Source organism: Macaca nemestrina, chromosome 1 (genome assembly GCF_043159975.1).
Source record: "Macaca nemestrina isolate mMacNem1 chromosome 1, mMacNem.hap1, whole genome shotgun sequence".
Classification (NCBI taxonomy): domain Eukaryota; kingdom Metazoa; phylum Chordata; class Mammalia; order Primates; family Cercopithecidae; genus Macaca; species Macaca nemestrina.
The window spans coordinates 203,245,534-203,263,235 of NC_092125.1; the positions used below are offsets into that span (position 1 = coordinate 203,245,534).

At 55.1% G+C, this 17,702-nt stretch overlaps 1 protein-coding gene and 1 long non-coding RNA gene across 2 annotated transcripts; one reads left to right on the forward strand and one right to left on the reverse strand.

Moving 5' to 3' along the window:
• Window positions 1-3,444: 3,444 nt before the first annotated feature.
• LOC139363439 (uncharacterized) lies at window positions 3,445-10,822 on the reverse strand. The gene is made up of 4 exons (XR_011623829.1): window positions 9,102-10,822; window positions 8,474-8,908; window positions 4,132-4,613; window positions 3,445-3,941 (listed from the first exon to the last, which is right to left on the reverse strand). It is a non-coding gene; the product is annotated as an uncharacterized lncRNA (long non-coding RNA).
• On the forward strand, window positions 6,644-16,959 carry LOC105495209 (matrilin 1). The gene is made up of 8 exons (XM_071097226.1): window positions 6,644-6,734; window positions 8,445-8,791; window positions 11,199-11,421; window positions 13,217-13,342; window positions 13,815-14,231; window positions 14,818-14,970; window positions 15,804-15,882; window positions 16,493-16,959. Exons 1-8 carry the CDS (start codon window positions 6,644-6,646, stop codon window positions 16,542-16,544), a joined length of 1,488 nt encoding a protein of 495 aa, XP_070953327.1. The 3' UTR covers window positions 16,545-16,959.
• The last annotated feature ends 743 nt before the right edge of the window (window positions 16,960-17,702 follow it).

Here is a 17,702-nt window from a genome sequence, read left to right on the forward strand (position 1 = left end):
AACCTGGGGTGCTAAGTGGGGCAACCTCAGGTTTCTCAGGGGCTGTAACGGTAGCAGGAAGGGTCCCCATAATTGAGCAGGCCCTTCAGTGTGCTGGCTCCATGAAGCTCCCAGTGGCCTCACACGGCAGGTGCTGGCTGGTGATCATTCCTGAGGTTCAGGGAGGGGCTGCCTCTGCCCACAGTCATGCATCGGCCAAGGGGCAGAGCTGGTTGTACTTCAGTCCACCCAAATGGACCTGAGCTTGTGTTTCTAGACCTTTCTGGGTAACCTCACCCTTCCTCTGGGAACTTCCACCTCACAAGGCCCTCACTTAATTCCTATTCCAGGCTCTGAGCCCTCTTGGGAGGGCCCTGGCATAAGAGGGAGGCCTCGGAGGCGGCAGGGAGCTTTTGGATGTTGCAGGCCCCTGGATAGTGATGCCCAGCTCTGAGCAGAGGACACAGAGTGGGGGATGGCAAAGGACGCATCGAGTTTCGGTGGTGCTGGATTTGCACTACCTTGGGGGACATTCACTGGGAGGTGCTCAGGGGGCAGCTGGGTCTCTAGGTCTGGAGTTCAGGAGAGCGAGGAAGGAGGCAGGCTGAGATGTGAGCACTACTTGTGGATGTGTGGGTGGGATGTCAGGTTGGGTGGGTGTCACTCAAGTTCACAGAGGTGTTAACCCATCAGCAGGACGCGCTGCTGCACCGTAGCCTCCCCAGACAGGCCCGCGGATGAAAGCACATGCCTCCTCACCCTGGATTCCAGTTTGGTTGACCAGGCGTGGGGCCTGAGACCAAGACAGCACATGGGAGGTGTCATGAACCACATGTGACATCTCAGATCATGGGGACTGTGGTCCGAATGGGGCCTGGGCAGGAGGAGCAGCCTAGCTGCACTGCAGGCTCCTGGATGCCGGGATGAGCATGGCCACCTTGTAGATGAGGAACCTGCCCTGTGACTGTGGGTCCCGCCACGTCTCTGCCTGACTTTTGGGAAGACCAGAGATTCATGCCCAATCCGATACTCTGGCAGTGTCTCCAATATGCAATGAAACTGTTTAAGTGTCAAGAAAAGCAGTTGCAGGTTAAAGGAAGTCAGGGGCAGGACCCATCTTTGGGTTCTCCTTGGGTCTTTGGGTGGCAGCAGGGCCTCCACGGAGGGTGTAAGAAGCAGCCACTGTGTGTCTCTGCAGCCACAGGCCTTGCCCATTGCCCTCCCGGATGGGCTCTCTGGGAACCAGTGCTCACATTCCAGTCTGTCTCCTGGGTCTCCGGGAGGAAGCCTCCCTAATCAGCCATGAAGAGCGCTCCGATGGTCAGTGGGCACAGCAGAGAGCTGCTGGCACGAGGGAGCCGCAGTTCTAAATAAATAAACAACATCCACCTGAGAAACAATTTTGCTGCCATCTCAGTGGCCTAGATGGTCAAACAGGACACTCGCCTGCTGCTTACTCTGCTCTACCTGCTGGGGAAACATGCCAGGCTGGAAAACAGTTGGGCCAAGGCCTGGAGATGTGACCAGGTATCCTGAGAAAAGGACTTGGGTGCAGGTAGCTTATTTGGGAGGTGATCCCAGGAAATACAGTGAGGGGAAGTGAGGTGGGGACAGGATAAAAGCCAATACAATGTGCATGAATAAACTGGTCACCTCTGTGGGCAACTGGGGTTCACTCCTGCTGGGGACCTTCTGAGGAATGGTGAGGAGCGTGTCTCAGAACTGTCCAGTGGGGGATGGGGATGCTGGGGTCTTCTGATCCCCACGGGTTGTGGGTTACCCCTGGGGATGTTAAATCCCAGGCTGCCTGGCCCACTGCCCACGTCCCTGGGAACTACCTGCTGCAGCTGTAGGTGAGCTGGACCCACAGTGGGCTGAAGGGCCATGGGTCGGGGCATTAACTGGGCCAGCTAGAGTTCCCAGTGCTAAATCTGAGCCCGCTCCTCCAGATGCTCATTTCTTCTTCCATTGTGATTGACTGCAGGAACCATTCGCTTGGGAAGCTCTCACAGCTGCTCCTGGGGTGACAGCTGACCCTCTGGCCCCGAGAAGGCACGTAGCAGTGGTGGAGCTTGTAGTTTTAACAACAGGTGAGTAGCATGGGTGGCCAGGTGGAGATAACCTTTGAGTTTCCTTCACAGCCTGAGCTTCAGGGTTTGACATTTCCCCACAAATAAAATGGGTCACCATGGATTGAGTGCAAACTCTGATAGGGAGTTAGTATGAGGACTGGAGTCTCTCTGGGAGGCTCTGAAAACAGAAGGAGTGACTCATTCTGTGCTAGAGAAGAGAGGGAGACGGCGGGAGGGAAGGAGAGGGGGAGAAAGAGAAAGACTGACAATGGCCCAGAAGGTGGAAGGAAGCTGACAGTGAAGAACTTTAAACGCCAGCTAAGTCTGAATTTCCATCTAGAGGTGATACAGGGCTAACAAAGCCTTACCCCTCTGGCAGTGGTGACAGAGACTGTCATTGCTAACTAAATGCCATATCCTGGCCCTGGGCATCCAAGTAGAGTCAGGTAATGTGTACTCCTTGTCTGAGGCAGTTAAGAGAGACCCTTGCTATCTCTCTCTTGTCCACATGGCCAGAGACAAGGACTTGGAAATGGTGGAGGCAACTTTGGAGATGGCCTATGTGGGGGGCACCTGCCCCGCCCTGGACGGTGCCAGGAGAGAGAAGCAAACCCTGTATTAAGCCATTGTGATTTGGGGGGCGTGTCTGTTATTGCAACATAGCCTGTCCTAGCCTGACTGATACAAGAAGGCATTGTAAGAACAATAAGCATTGGCCCATCATGGTAGCTCACGCCTGTAATCCCAGCAATTTGGGAGGCTGATGTGGGCAGATCACTTGAGCTCAAGAGTTCAAGACTAGCCTGGGCAACACGGTGAAACCCTGTCTCTACCAAAAAAAAAAAAAAAAAAAAATTCGCTGGGCATGGTAGTGGACACCTATAGTCCCCTACTTAGGAGGCTGAGGTGGGAAGGTCACCTGAAGCAGAGAGGTGGAGGCTGCAATGAGCTGTGATTGTGCCACTGTACTCCAGCCTGGGTGACAGAGTGAGACCCCATCTTAAAAACAAAAAACAAAAAACAAAAAAAAGCCAAAAACTAAAACAAAAAGTCCAATACGCATTGATGTAGCATTCACTGCATTGCTTCCTTACAATCTTCCAGTGGCATTAGCATTAAGATTCCAATGCTACAGACATGAAACAGGAAGAAAAGGGAGGGATTTACTGGAAATCGCCACAGCTGAGGGGGACTCAAGCCCAGCTCTCCTTGATTCTGAAGCCGTTTCACTTCACAGCATTCCTCAAAGTCTGTCGTGCATGCCACCGGCAGAAAACAAAATTTTCAGTGATGTGTGGATGAAAAAGCTAAACTTAATTAGTTTTGAATTTATTTAAATTTTATATTGAATGAATGTTTATTGGAATAAATAAATAAACCATACATCAAACCAGTGATTTCATGGCTATTATTTCTTAGAAGGCAGAGAAATTTTTAAGAAGTGAGTTGGTTTAGAGTGAATTATACAAAAAGATTAAATAAGTACTGGTAAAGGCGTATGTGGATACTGCCAAACTGATGATGGTGAGCGAAGAGTGAAGGCGGCAGCCTGCCCCGTCTGATGTTGCATCTGGTTAGCTAGGTTATTGCAAGTTAACCAGTTTGCTCTTTAGGGAAAGAGTTGATCCTGGGAGCACTGGAGAGGGAGTCCTGGGTTCTTCCCACTGAACCACACTGCCCAGGGGCCTCTCCGTGGATCACAAATGCTCTCTCTTGCATTAAACACTAACGGCTTTAAGTTTCTGGAAGCCCGAGGGATGTGAAAACAGGAGGAGGGAACAGCAGAGCCCTTCACTGTTTGCCTTGTGAGCAACTACGCAGAAGGCCTCTCCGTGAATTTTTTTTTTTTCTTCTGGCTCATACCAGACACACTGTTCTCGATTTTGAGTCCTAAGGAAAAATGTTTCACATTAAAAAAACACAAATATTGATTTTCTTTCCTTAATGTATATGCTGAACTTCCAGATCTCCTCTCCACCACCGCCCCCAGGCCTTGCCCCTGCTATAGAATGCCAAAGCTGCCCTTATTTTTTTTTGGTGGTGGTCGGTGGGGGACCCATCTCTCTTCCTGAAAACCTACCTGTAGTGTATTTCTACAGCTCTGCTAATGAGCGCAGAAGTGACACAGAGAAGGCGCCTGTGTTCCTCCGACGAGCCCATAGAACTGCCATTCAGAGGTGGAGCTGAAAGGGCTGTTTCATGGGCCAGCTGCTGCCCAGCTAATGGAGCCTTGTGCCCTGAGCCCCAGACACAGCCCTGGCCATCAGGGGAGTTGCGGGGGGGGCGTGCGTAGTTGGCGAGGACACCCCAGCTCACGTTCTCCTCGTTCACCTCCAGCATGGCACGAGGACAGCACTGTACATTTCTTATCCCTGGTCACCGTCGATGGCCCTTGTGTGACCCTGGGTGGTTTATAGGGAAATGGAACCGGTTCGTAGTTAGTTCTTTTCATTCTTTCCTTCATTTGCTCACCAGAGATCCTGTGCCAGGCATCACGCTGGGTCCCAGGGATTCAGTGGTGACTGAGACAGGCAAGTCCCCTGCTCAGCGGGAGCTCATGTCCTGTGGGGGAGACAGGTAACATCTTTATTACACCATTTTGGGAAGGGAGAGGCACCACCATCGCCCCACCCTGCAGCACCTCTGGAGGAGAATTCGACTTCAAAGTTGTAGCAGAAAAAGGAATCAGCAGCTTCACGTGGTTTTTGGAATTGGGGAGGGCCGTGAATCAGGCACACATAAAATGTAAGAGGAGAAAGTCAGAAGGCGATGCTCTTAACATCCTCCTTCCCTAACACTGGTGCAAAGGCGAGTGAGGCCTGAGCTTTAGGCTTGGCTCTGCCCCAAACTGGCTGGGTGGCTTCGGGTAAGTCAGTGAACCTCTCTGGGCCTCAGTTTCTCCATCTGACAAATGGGCCAACACACTCAGATCTGCTGACCTCACAGGTTTGTTGGGAGAGCAAAGGAGATAGAGTGATAGAATGAGTAACTGTGCCATGTCAAGGGTGGACGGGATCATTATAATAATTGCCAGAGAGCGTGGTAGCCATGAGTTGGGTCTGCTGCACCCGGCAATCACTTTTTGTCTGTACATTTCCTTTTATTAAGGATAATTTACACCGAGTGAAGGGCATAGGTCCCAAGTCTTAGGATTCTGCCTCCGGGAGCAATGACAATCTTTTAACCCCATCTCCACTTCTGTCCCCCTCTTGCCCCTCACATGGGGCAGGGAGATCAAGAACGACCATTCCCACTGCACCATGGCAAGCTGAGGCTCAGAGAGGTTAAGTCACCAGCTCCAGGTCACACAGCCAGATAGGAGCAGAAGTGGCTTTGAACCTGGATCTCTCAGGTAGCCAAGCCCATGCTCTTTCCGCTCTATCTCATGACCTACTAGACCCAAATGCAATGAAAGGGATCGTTCCTGGTGATTTCACTTTGTTTAGAAAGCTTTATCTTTGCCTTCTCTGTGCTGGGCCTGATGTAGAGTTGAATCCACTGGCTCACAGGTGAGGTGGGACAAGCAGGGACCCACAGCGGGAAGAGATGGGCATGGAGAAGGCACCCCCATCATGCTGCACTGAGACAGCAGCATGGCCGAGAGCCGGGCCTGGGGCTCTATCCTGGCAATAACACTTCTTAGCTGTGTTACTTCAGACAAGTTACTTTACCTCTCTGTTCTTTAACAGTAGCTGCTTTACAAAGTTGTCATGAGGATTAACTGAGAAACCACACCTAACTCCTTTGCTCCTTGAGTCAACCCTAGGAGGCAGGCGCTCTTACCATCCCTAGTTTCCAGATGAGGAATCTGAGACACGAGAGGTGAGGTCACTGGCCCATGGTCACACAGGTGGTTTGCTGGTATAGCAAACCCAGGTAACCTGGCTCCCAAGTCTGTGCTCTTAACCATGGTCTCTACTGCCCTGCCCATACTGAGTGAAGGTACATGTTAGCCCTGATTATGACCTTGAAAGATACTGCAAGGCAGAGAGTTAGCAAGAGGAAAGGATTCTGGGCAGATGGCTGTGCATGTGCGATGGCCTGGAGGCCTTCGAGGAGAATCCAGGGGTAGCTGGAGAGCAGGGTGTGTGCAGAGAGCAGAGTGCAGTGAGGCTAGGGAAGGGGAAGTGCGTTTAATGAGAAACTTGGGGTTGTAGGTGGGGAAAGGATTTGGGTGTGGGATGAAGGTGCAGGGCAGGGCTGGGCTCGGCCGTTGGACTCAGGTATGCCTGGGCTTGGGGTGGAGCTTCAAGGCAGTGTGGGCTCCAGCCCCTGGAGGAGCCACCCCCCACCCACCTGAGATTTCCCAAATTCCAGCTGCGGCTCTGGTTGCTTCTGCAGGCAAAGGAGCCCTTGTGGTCAGAGGGGCCTCCGGAGCCCGGGCCAGGCGCTCCCGCCCTCTCAGGGCACACACACCTCCATTCAGCCCGAGCCCCGCCCCTGGGGGCCTAGGGGCCAGGGCGGGCTGCCCCCACATCAGTCGTCAGTTGGGGGCCACCTGACCCAGAGGCTGGGCGGGCAGCAAGGTTGATAAGACCTGGACCCCACTGGCCCCCACAACCGCGCCGGCTACTGCCCGTGCTGCCAGAACTATGAGGGTCCTCTCTGGCACTAGCCTCGTGCTCTGCAGCCTGCTGCTGCTCCAGGCCCCGTGCAGCCCCGGCCTCGTTCCCCAGTCCAGAGGTGAGGGGGCCTGTGTGAGGTGGGGGATACTGAGCGAGTGGGCCCTGACCGTCAGCACTGGGGGTTGGGTACTGATATGGCAGGGAGCAAATGGGATCCAGGCTGGGAAAGGGAGCAGGGTGGCAGCAGTGGGCAGTGGGCTGGTGCAGGAGCAGACAGGGACCATGGTGCTGATAAGGGTCAGGCAGGGGTGCCCCTCAGCCCTCAGGGACCATGCATGCGGCAAGGACCTTGGTCTTCCAGGTCTCTGGGGAGCAGAAGCTACTCAGAGCTGGCTGACATCTGGAGCTGCATCAAGCCTAGGGCTGAGTCCACAGCTCTTTGATGAGAGCACACCTGGGATGCCAAGAGCTCATTCCCCCTTTGCGGGTCCTTCCAGCCGTGGGCTCCCTGGGGGCAACACCACCCCCCAGAGTTTCAGGTTTGGGCACTGAGTCCTGGAATGCCCATTCTTCCTGTACAGATGGGGAAACTGAGGTCAGCGAGGGCCTAAGACCACACAGTGAGATAGCCCCAGAGCCTCTAGCTACTGATCTACTGCTGTACGATGTGGCCAACTCCCTTTCCCTCTCTGGGTCTCAGTTCACCCATTTGTAGCCTTAGCTTGTAGATAGCAGGGAGCCAGCTGCATGGTGATGTCTAAGGTCTCCTGAGGAACTCTGATGTCCAGAGCTCCAGTCTGGGGCACTGTGAGTTACTGTGACTTGGGGGTTGGGACGGCCCTGCACGTTTCTCCTTTCCTCTTTGGGATTGGCTCTGCTCAGTTCAGACTCCACATGGGATGAGGAGGAAAGGGCCTTTGTAGTGAGCCCTTCCTGACTGCAGGCCCAGGCCAGTGACAGTGTCATGCAGTAGCCTCATTCTCGCCACTGGACATGAGATTACTGAGGCTCAGAAAGGTGCAATGATCTGCCCAGGGCCCGACAGAGTGGCTGAGCCAGGATTTGAACCCAGGCCTGAACTCACTCTGACCCTGCATATTTCCCAGCACATAGCGCTGCCTTCTTGGGTCTCTGGAGGACACTGCTCCTTGGGGGTGTGTCTTGGGGGTGCACCTGATCAGGCTGCTGAGGTGGCCACCTGGAATTCCTGCTCCTTTCCCCTGTCTTCCGCAACCCGCCAGCAGGTGCTGCCAGGCTGAGGGAAACTGGTTCCACTTTGGTGATTTGCTTTGATGCTCAGATGAAAAAGGCCATGTTGACGGGCACTGCGTTGGCTCTCAAGGCTGCACCCATGCCCGGAGGGCCCATCCTTGGTGCCCTCCTGCCCAGCTAGAAGAAATAGCTGCCCTTGTTTCTGGCAGCAAGTCTGGGCTGAAACCTAAGTATGTTTTCAAGGCCAAGGGATCCTTTGCCACCCCCGGAATACTCACTGCATGCCCAGCCCTCTCCTGGCTCCCCAGAACATTCTGTAAGGCAGGATTGCCAGCTTACTGCTCAGATGAGGAAACTGAGGCTCAGAGAAGTGAAGCGAATGGCCCAAAGCCAGGCTTGGCCCTCTGTGTTCCCCATGGGCTGAGCCAGGGGCCTGTGACAAGTTGCTTGCTGGTGTCTGCACGTTGACAAAAGGGTTCAGCCAGCCCAGCTGAAGTCTGCAGCCTACCGGGCCTGAGGCCTCGCACTGGATCTAAGAAGCCGCATTCTGTGTCTTCAGGCCCAGTCCCTGACCTGTGTCCCTGCTCTCTGCTTACCCCTCCTGCCCCACTCCCAGGCCATCTCTGCCGGACGCGGCCCACAGACCTGGTGTTTGTTGTCGACAGCTCCCGCAGTGTGCGGCCTGTAGAATTTGAGAAGGTGAAGGTATTCCTGTCCCAGGTCATTGAGTCGCTGGACGTGGGGCCCAATGCCACCCGGGTGGGCATGGTCAACTATGCCAGCACCGTGAAGCAGGAGTTCTCTCTGCGGGCTCACGTTTCCAAGGCCGCCCTGCTGCAGGCTGTGCGCCGCATCCAGCCGCTGTCCACAGGCACCATGACTGGCCTGGCCATCCAGTTTGCCATCACCAAAGCCCTCAGCGATGCAGAGGGTGGCCGTTCCAGGTCCCCTGACATCAGCAAGGTACGTGCACACCTCCCTGCTAGGATGCTGTTGTTTGGAGGCTCCCGCTCAGAGTTACGAGCTTTGCCTGCAGACACTTGAATTCCCACGATGCCCCATGAGGTGGCCATTTCATAGCTGGGGAAACAGGGTCAGAGTGGGGTGGTCATTAGACAGAGGTCACCAGCTGCAAGTGACAGAGGTGGGATATGAAGCCACCTTTACCCAACCTTTCCATCCTAGGAGCTCACAATCATTTCAGTTTAGTTGACCTTGGCTCCCCGACCAGTCTGAGCCCCTTGAAGACATTGCAGACAGACCAGATGCTTACGGGAGGAGTGAAGGTGTGGACTCCGCCACCAGCCTGTCTGGCTTCACGCCCTGCTTCACCATACAAGCTGCGCCACCCTGAGCAAGTGATGTCATCTCACTGGTCCTTGGTTTCCTCACCTGTAAAACGGGAGTAATGATAACACCTTCCCCACGTGCTGCTACAAGGACTGAGTTCATAAGCATAAGACACTCAAAACGGTGCCTGGCACCACATAAGCCTCGTCATGGCATTTGCTAATTTTTAATTTCATAATCCTCTGAGGGCAGGGGCTCGGAAATGGAAAGGTTGTGCGGCCACCTGCGCTGTCAGCGAGGGTTCCAGGCAGAGAGCTGAGCATTTCCCAGGCTTTGTATCCTCACTGTCATGTTCAGGGCTCAGCACAGAACCTGAGGTTAAGCCAGGTGTCCTCTGTTGCTGCGGCACACCCATAGGCTCCAGCGCTTCCCCACCGCAGCCCTCGTTAGCACCAGTCACCACTTCCCTGCCCAGGGCCCCAGCCCAGGGAGGTTCTCTTTCTTATCCCCCCTTCATATCCCACTCTGTAGCACGCAGTGAATAAATGAGCACGATCCTGTTCAGCGGTGGTATCCCCATTTTACAGATGGTGAAACTGAGGCATAGGGAGCTTAAGCAACTTGCTTAGCCAATAAGTGGGAAAAGTGTTCACAGAGACAACAGCAAATCATCCCAGCCATGACCACCCCTCAAAGAAATGACATATCAGGCAGCCTGTCGGTCTTGAGGCCAACTACTAGTTTCAGCATGGGGTGCTGCAGATGAAGCTGATGGTTGAGGTGGTGGAGAGGGTGAAGGAGATGGGGGTGGTGACCTGGGGTGGTGAGGTCCTCCAGCAGGTGACACAGAGGCATTGGGGGAGCTGGTGCCAGACTCCAGGTGTTCAGCCTGGAGTTCGTCTGTGGGAGGACCCAACAAGGTGGACAATCTGAAAGCCGGGTAGCAGGGAGAGTAGGGACTCGAAGAGGCAGTGGGTCTCTGGATGGCAGCTAATAGTCACAGCTAGATTTTCAAAGCCAGGAGCCCAGGCCCCCGGAGAGGAAGAGATTGTGCAAGATCACTCCCCAGGGAGCCCAGGGTAATGACGGTAAAAATAAGAGTTGCTTTTTCTGGCTTCTAACCACGAGTCATCTCACTCAACCTCACCACAATCCCTTTCTACAGATGAAGAAACCGAGGCTCAGGAAGGTGACCTGTAGGCTGTGGAGCTGCATTTCTAACCACGGCCTATCTAAACTGCCTGTCATCAGGACAGGGGGTCAGGGCCTGGGGCTAAGGATGGGACCCAGGAATCAGATGCAGACCCAAGTCAGAAGCAGAGAAGCAGCAAACGGGGGCTGGACGCCTAACCCAGACTGGGCAGAGCTGGGAGCGCCCTAGCCTCAGGGCGGGTGCAGGCAGGGGGTCTCGAAGATGAGTCTCAGAATCCGCCGCCTCTCCTTCCAGGGTACAGACCAGAGGAGCCTAGTGGGAGGGGAGCGGGCAGATTCTTTCCCTCTCTGGAAGGGGCATGTATCATACCGGGGAGTGGAGGAAGAAAAGGGAGGCATCTTCCTTGGGTTGAGTGGCCCTCCCTCCGTTTCCTGGTCCAGGGTCCCGGGGCTTAGAGGCACAAGGACAGCGGGACGGGAAGCGGTGGCCCCATCCCTTAGCCTCGGCTGCCATCTGGTGGCCAAAGCCCAGAACAGCACCATGTGAAGCCACGGGACCCCCGGCCCGGCCTCACGGGGGCACGAGGGGCGTGGCACGGCTCCCACAGCCATCAGTCTGAGGATCCTGCCCTCAGCCGCCTCAGTCTGAGGGGAAGGCATGGCCCTGACCTTAGAGGCCCCAGTTTGGCGATGGGGCATCGCATCCCTCCGGGCCCGAGGGAGGCGACGCAGATGGGAAGCCCCTCCGCCACATCTTTCAGTCAGAGGAAACGGGGTCTCCTCTTTGGCCAGCTAGGTCCTCTTCCCCCGGGTGCCGCCTGGCTGTGCAACCCCGGCAGTCCCCCCGCCTCTCCGGGCCTCAGCCTCCTCTCCTAACAGTCCCGTGGGCTTCCCGGAGCCCGCTGTCACACCGCCCCGCGTGTCGCAGGTGGTCATCGTGGTGACAGACGGGAGGCCCCAGGACAGCGTGCAGGACGTGTCTGCGCGGGCCCGGGCCAGCGGCGTCGAGCTGTTCGCCATCGGAGTGGGCCGCGTGGACAAGGCCACGCTGCGGCAGATCGCCAGCGAGCCGCAGGACGAGCACGTCGACTACGTGGAGAGCTACAGCGTCATCGAGAAGCTCTCCAGGAAGTTCCAGGAGGCCTTCTGCGGTGCGCTGGCAGGCGGGGGCAGAGCCAGGGCGGGGCGGAGAAGGGGAGAGCTGCGGCGCTGGGCCAGGGCTGGAGGCGGGACCGAGGGCGAGGCGGAGACGGAGTCAGCGCCGGGGCGGGGAAGGGGCGGGGGCAGGGGGGCAGAGGCGGCGACCGAGAGAGAGAGACGGAGAGTATCAATGCCTGGGCGGGGCCGGGGAAGAGCCGGGGCGGAGGCGGAGGCGGAGGCGGAGAGACTCAGCGCCGGGGCGGGGCAAGGGTGGTGCCAGGGCAGGGGCGGAGACGGAGAGCGCGGCGGGGCGCGGCCAGGGCTGGGGGCAGGGCCAGGGCAGGGGCGGAGACCGAGAGAGTCAGTGCCGGGGCGGGGCCGGGGCGGAGGCGGAGGCGGAGACGGAGAGAGTCAGAGCCAGGGGCGGGGCCAGGGCTAAGTGAGACGAGACCGTGGCAGGCGCCTAGACAGAGAGTCCGCGTTGAGGCGGGCCAAGGCTAGGGGCGGGGCCGGGGAGGAGGTGCACACAAAAAACTCAGAGTCGGGGGCGGGGCCACATCAGAGGGCGGGGCCTGGCTGGGGCGGTAGCCTATAAAAGGGCGGGGACTGAGTTACACGGGAACATCAGGGCGGGGTCAGGGCTAGGGACAGGGCCTAAGTGGATTGGGGGTGGAACCTGGATTAGACTGAGGTGGTGCCAGCACCAGGGGTGGGGCCGTAGCTGGGGCGGAGCCTGATAACGGAGGAGGGTCTCCAGATCCAGGTGAAGGCAGTTTGGGAGAGGCGATGTTAAGAGCCCTTTTATGGCCGGGCGCGGTGGCTCACGCCTGTAATCTCAGCACTTTGAGAGGCCAAGGCGGGCGGATCACGAGGTCAGGAGATCGAGACCATCCTGGCCAACATGGGGAAACCCCGTCTCTACTAAAAATACAAAAAATTAGCCGGGCTTGGTGGCGGACGCCTGTAGTCCCAGCTGCTCAGGAGGCTGAGGCAGGAGAATGGCGTGAATCCGGGAGGTGGAGCTTGCAATGAGCCGAGATCGGGCCACTGCACTCCAGCCTGGGTGACAGAGCGAGACTCCGTTTCAAAAAAAAAAAAAACGCCCTTTTATGTGGTGGAATCCTGGCAGGGACCAAGGAGGGCCCGGAGCCCAGGAAGGAGAGCTCCCACAAAACCTACACATGTTTCTGTGTCTTGAGTTTTGGGTGCCAGAGTTTTCTGTGATGCGGGAGAGTCTGAGGGGGCCTGGGCACTGGCAGGAGAAGGTTCAGAGCCCTTCTCGGAGGGGAGGTGTGTGTGGCGGTCTTTGGGATGTGACCTGCAGGGGCGGGGTGTCCAGTAGGACTGGATCAGGGTTAGGGCAGGGGCTTTACCCATTTGCAAAATGGGTCTAGGACGAGCATGCACGTTATTCCGAGGATCCAGTGAGATAATGCAAGGTGTAACTCTCATTTTATGGTATTTAACGGATATGTGCTGTGTTCATTGTATGCTGTTCTAGGCACTTGGGTGTCTTGATACAGCAGTGAACTAAACAGACTAAAGGCCCTAACCCTTGGCCTTTACCTTTTTAGTGGAACTTTTCATTCTTATCATCAGCATTATAACCTTCTTCAGGTATCTAGGCACTGGTGCAGTGATTCCAGACCTGGGCTGAGAGTCAGGGACCTGGGCCACAGTACGTTGGAGGCCTTAGTTTCCCTGAGTCTGGATGGGGCCTGGTATCCACAGTCAGGGAGGGACAACCTGTCTGTAGTGCCCAAGGCATTGTGATTGTGAGATCTGAGCTATCTCTTGTCCCCGCAGTGGTGTCAGACCTGTGCGCCACAGGGGACCATGACTGTGAGCAGGTGTGCATCAGCTCCCCGGGTTCCTACACCTGTGCCTGCCGTGAGGGCTTCACTCTGAACAGCGACGGCAAGACCTGCAATGGTGAGTGGGGTGGACACAGGCTCGCCCTGGAGAGGGTGTGGAGGGGCGGTGATGGGGCCTCAGCAACTCCCCAGGAAACCCATTCGAGCCTCCCTGCACCTTACCTCTGAACCAATCTTCAAAGCAGACAGACGCCTTTTAGAATTTGGTATCTGCAGAAGTTCTCGCCTGACTTCTGTCCCTGTTTTCAACACAATAGGTGGTGGGTTTAGTGTGGTAGAAGGACTCACATAGTCTCAAAATCAAATCCTGGTGCTACCACTTCTGAGCTGTGTGATCTCACAGCTGTTGGAGTTTCAGTTTCCAATACTGTACAGTGGGACCCGTCACCTTGGCTTTATAGAGGCAGTTCTGAGGGCACAGTGGAATGATCCTCAGCACAATTCTTGGTGTGTGATGGGTACCCAGCCAGGGAACAGGATGGATGACTATGTCCTTCAGCTTCATCTCCTTGCCTTCCTGCTCTCCCCAGTCTGCAGTGGTGGTGGTGGCAGCTCGGCCACTGACCTGGTCTTCCTCATCGATGGATCCAAGAGTGTGAGGCCAGAGAACTTTGAGCTGGTAAAGAAGTTCATCAATCAGATCGTGGATACGCTGGATGTGTCAGACAAGCTGGCCCAGGTGGGGCTGGTGCAGTACTCAAGTTCTGTGCGCCAGGAGTTCCCCCTGGGTCGCTTCCACACCAAGAAGGACATCAAGGCGGCTGTGCGGAATATGTCCTACATGGAGAAGGGCACAATGACGGGGGCTGCTCTCAAGTACCTCATTGACAATTCCTTCACTGTGTCCAGTGGGGCTAGGCCTGGGGCCCAGAAGGTGGGCATTGTCTTCACTGATGGCCGGAGCCAGGACTACATTAATGATGCTGCCAAGAAGGCCAAAGACCTCGGTAGGTGTTGCCTGCCTGGACCTTGGACACCACTGATGTCCAGGGGTACACACGGGTACAGCCCAACTGTAGTTTATCTTGTTGTCTTCTGTTTAGTGCCTTAAACCCAGGTGAATTTGAATGAGGAGGATTGGTTAGTCCAATTCTCTCATACCAATGACAAAATTGAGGCCCCAGAAAAGTAAGATGGTCCTTTTGTAAGTGAGGCTTGGAACTTTTCCAGCCGGATATTCCCAAGAGCACATCAACTGTTGGAAGGCAACTCTACTTTGGAACAAGCCCGAGTCTCAGTTTTGCAACCTATTAAATGAGGAAAAAATAACCATCAGGTGGATGATTATTAGGGTTAAATGAAGCTTGCTGAACAAAGCTTCCAGTACGGGAAGTCACTATAGGGTCTGACACAGAGTAGAACCTCAGGAAATGTTGATTTCTCATTGTCCTTGTTCCAGGCATTGTGCTTGCAATTCCAGCAGCTGCCAGCAGGAGGTGTCTGGTGTTGGCTGCCTAAGCCTTCCCCAGGAGGCTCAGCCATATGGTTGCCCGTCCCCATGTCCAGCCTTACTTCTCTTGTTCCTCCTGGCAGGCTTTAAGATGTTTGCTGTGGGTGTGGGCAATGCTGTGGAGGATGAGCTGAGGGAAATAGCCTCGGAGCCTGTGGCAGAGCACTACTTCTACACGGCTGACTTCAAGACCATCAACCAGATAGGCAAGAAGTTGCAGAAGAAGATCTGTGTGGGTGAGTGAGGCCAGGGCTGGCATTGATGGAATGTGCAGGTGGGGCACTGTGGGAGTGGAGCCATCCTGGAACTCAGTGTGGGTGGGGAAAAGCAGGGGCCGAGGTGGCACTAGGAATTGGCAGAACCAGAAAGTGGGCTGGCAAGTACAGCTCTTACTACCAGCAAACGTGTTGAATGCTTATTACGTGGCTGGCACTGTTCTCAGTGCTCTCCGGATATTAAATCATCAGATCCTATCTGGTAAGAATGTCATTACCCCCATTTTATAGATGGGATAAACAAGGCCAAAGGGGCGGAACAACTGTTAATAGCTGGGAGACCCAGGATTTGAACATTACTGCCTCTCTGGTCTTCCCTGGTGACCTCACCAGCTGGTTCTTAGTGGTAAGGCATGTGGGCTTCAGAGCCAGCCATGCCTGGGCCTGTGTCTTTGCTCTGACACTGTTGGCCATGGGCAAGTTGTTTCACTTCTTGAATTCTTCACTTGTAAGATGGGATAAATGACTTCAAACCCAAAGGGCTGGGGTGAACTCACTGAGGTGACATAGAGGTCCCTAATAGTGTTCTTCATGCAGCACGTACAGGGATGCTCTCGTAGTTCACTCTCAGGGCTCCAAGGGACCAGGAAGACATTCAGGGGTCACCCCTCCATCACTCCTAAGGGTGCTGTCTCAAGGACTATCTATGTCTTTCTGCCTTCTCAGGTCCCCTGAGCCCCTCACTCCCCCAAGACTCCTGAGTCCTGGCCCTGGGCAGTGACTGTCCCCCCTCCCCCTGGGCAATCACTCAACAGTGATTTTCTTTCTCTTTTCCTCCTCCCTGTCCCCTGCAGAGGAAGATCCGTGTGCCTGTGAGTCCCTGGTGACATTCCAGGCCAAAGTGGAGGGGCTGCTGCAGGCCCTGACCAGGAAACATATCCCTTCCCAGAGGTGGCTGGGGCCGGGGAGGGGTGCAGGGCAGTGTTGGGGGAGGCAGGGGCATGGTTCAAGTGTAGTCGATTGGGAAGCCTTCTCTTGGCCTGCTTTCTGCTGATGGGCTGCATTCTGGCAGAATAGGCTGAAGATAGTGCAGACCCTGTCAAAAGTGGAGACTCCTAAAGGGTAAATAGAGAAATTGAAGCAGAAAGCAGGATCTAGGGACTGGACACACACCAGAGTCCTGGACATGCTCTGAAGAACATGCAGCTCGTGGACACCCCATTTCTCAGGTTCATGGTGACATGCCTGACCCCAGTACCCACTCAGAGGTGGGGCTGGGCCCCAGACAGTTCCCCTGGCTCAGCCAGGACTAGGTGGGGGACCCAGCAGGGCTAAACCTGCAACTGAGCAGGGCTGGGCACTCAGGGCTCACAGTAACTGGCTGTGTTTTTTGGAAAGCACCATTCTGAGGACAGTGGATGCATAAGTTCTGACAGAGGGGAGAACGCATGCTGTAGTGGGGTGTTGCAGGGGCCTGAGTGCAGGGCCACACCTACCCCTGCCCTGCTCTGGCCAACCTGCTCCTCTCCTTAACTCTGAGTCCACTGGAAGCTGTGAGTAAGCGACTGGCTATCCTGGAGAACACAGTCGTCTAAGGCTGCCTGTCGCCACTGTGGCCTCTCCAAGCATCCTGCGCGTGTCCCCTGTAGCTTTGCCATTTTAGTGAGGGAAGCCAGCCTGGGAGTGGGAGGGGGCGTGTCTGGGTATGCCTATTGGGAGTGTGTAATGGTGTTTGGGAGCTTGTGTGTTTATGTGTGCGTGTGTGTGTGTGTGCGTGTGCACGTGTGCCTGAGGGTGGGCGTGAGTGTGAAAGCCAGAATGCGAGTGTGAGGGTGATAATGCAGGGGTGAGTGTGAGAGAGACTGCGTTTGCATTTTTATAATCAAAAGCTTAATATATTCCCATTTTTTTAGTTAACCCTTTCTTGACTCTGAGTGCTGTGAATTTATTTACTGATTTCTCTATTCTCTGGTGAGAAACAATTAAATGTGATTTAACTTAAGCACTGAATGGGGCTGGAGGCAGTGTGGTTATTTGGGGACCAGGGCAAAGGATGGATGAAGATGTGGTGGGAGGCGATGGTTGGAAGGATGGTAACAGTGGTGGTGACAGTGATGACGGTGACCACACCAAAACCAGCTGGTATTTGTCCTGCCTTTTCAGTTACATATTCATTTACTTGACCTCATTTCACTTCCAGTAACTCTACCCAGAAAAGACTCAAATTATCCCCATTACCAATGGGAAAGCTGAGAGTCTAAATGATAAAATGACTTGCTCAGCAGTGGGTCGACTGGAGAGACAGGACTTGAATCTAGGACTGAAGAACATCAAAAGAAAAAGGCGTCAGAGAAAAAGGGAAATGACACCAGACAGGACTCATTTGTTCATTCATTCGTTCGTTCACTCATTCGTTCAGGTATCATGTACTTACACGGCAGCTGGGCGGGGGATGGTGGCATAAGAGACAGACGTAGTTCCTGCCCTAAGGGACTTACAGTTGAGCAGGGTGTTCATGTCACCCCCACCCCAGCTAGAGGAAAAGAGAGTGGGTTTAGGTTGTACCAGGGGTTTGTGCCTCCTCTTGATACCTGGGAGCCCACGGGATGAGTGTGTGCATGAGATGATGGGAAGGGCTCCAGCCTGGGCCTGGGCTGCCCTAGGTGCTTCTCCACTCCTGCCCCCAACACGCCCTGTTGGAGTTGTTTGTTTCCTGTGCACAGGCGGCATCACCCCCAACCTAAAATCCCCAA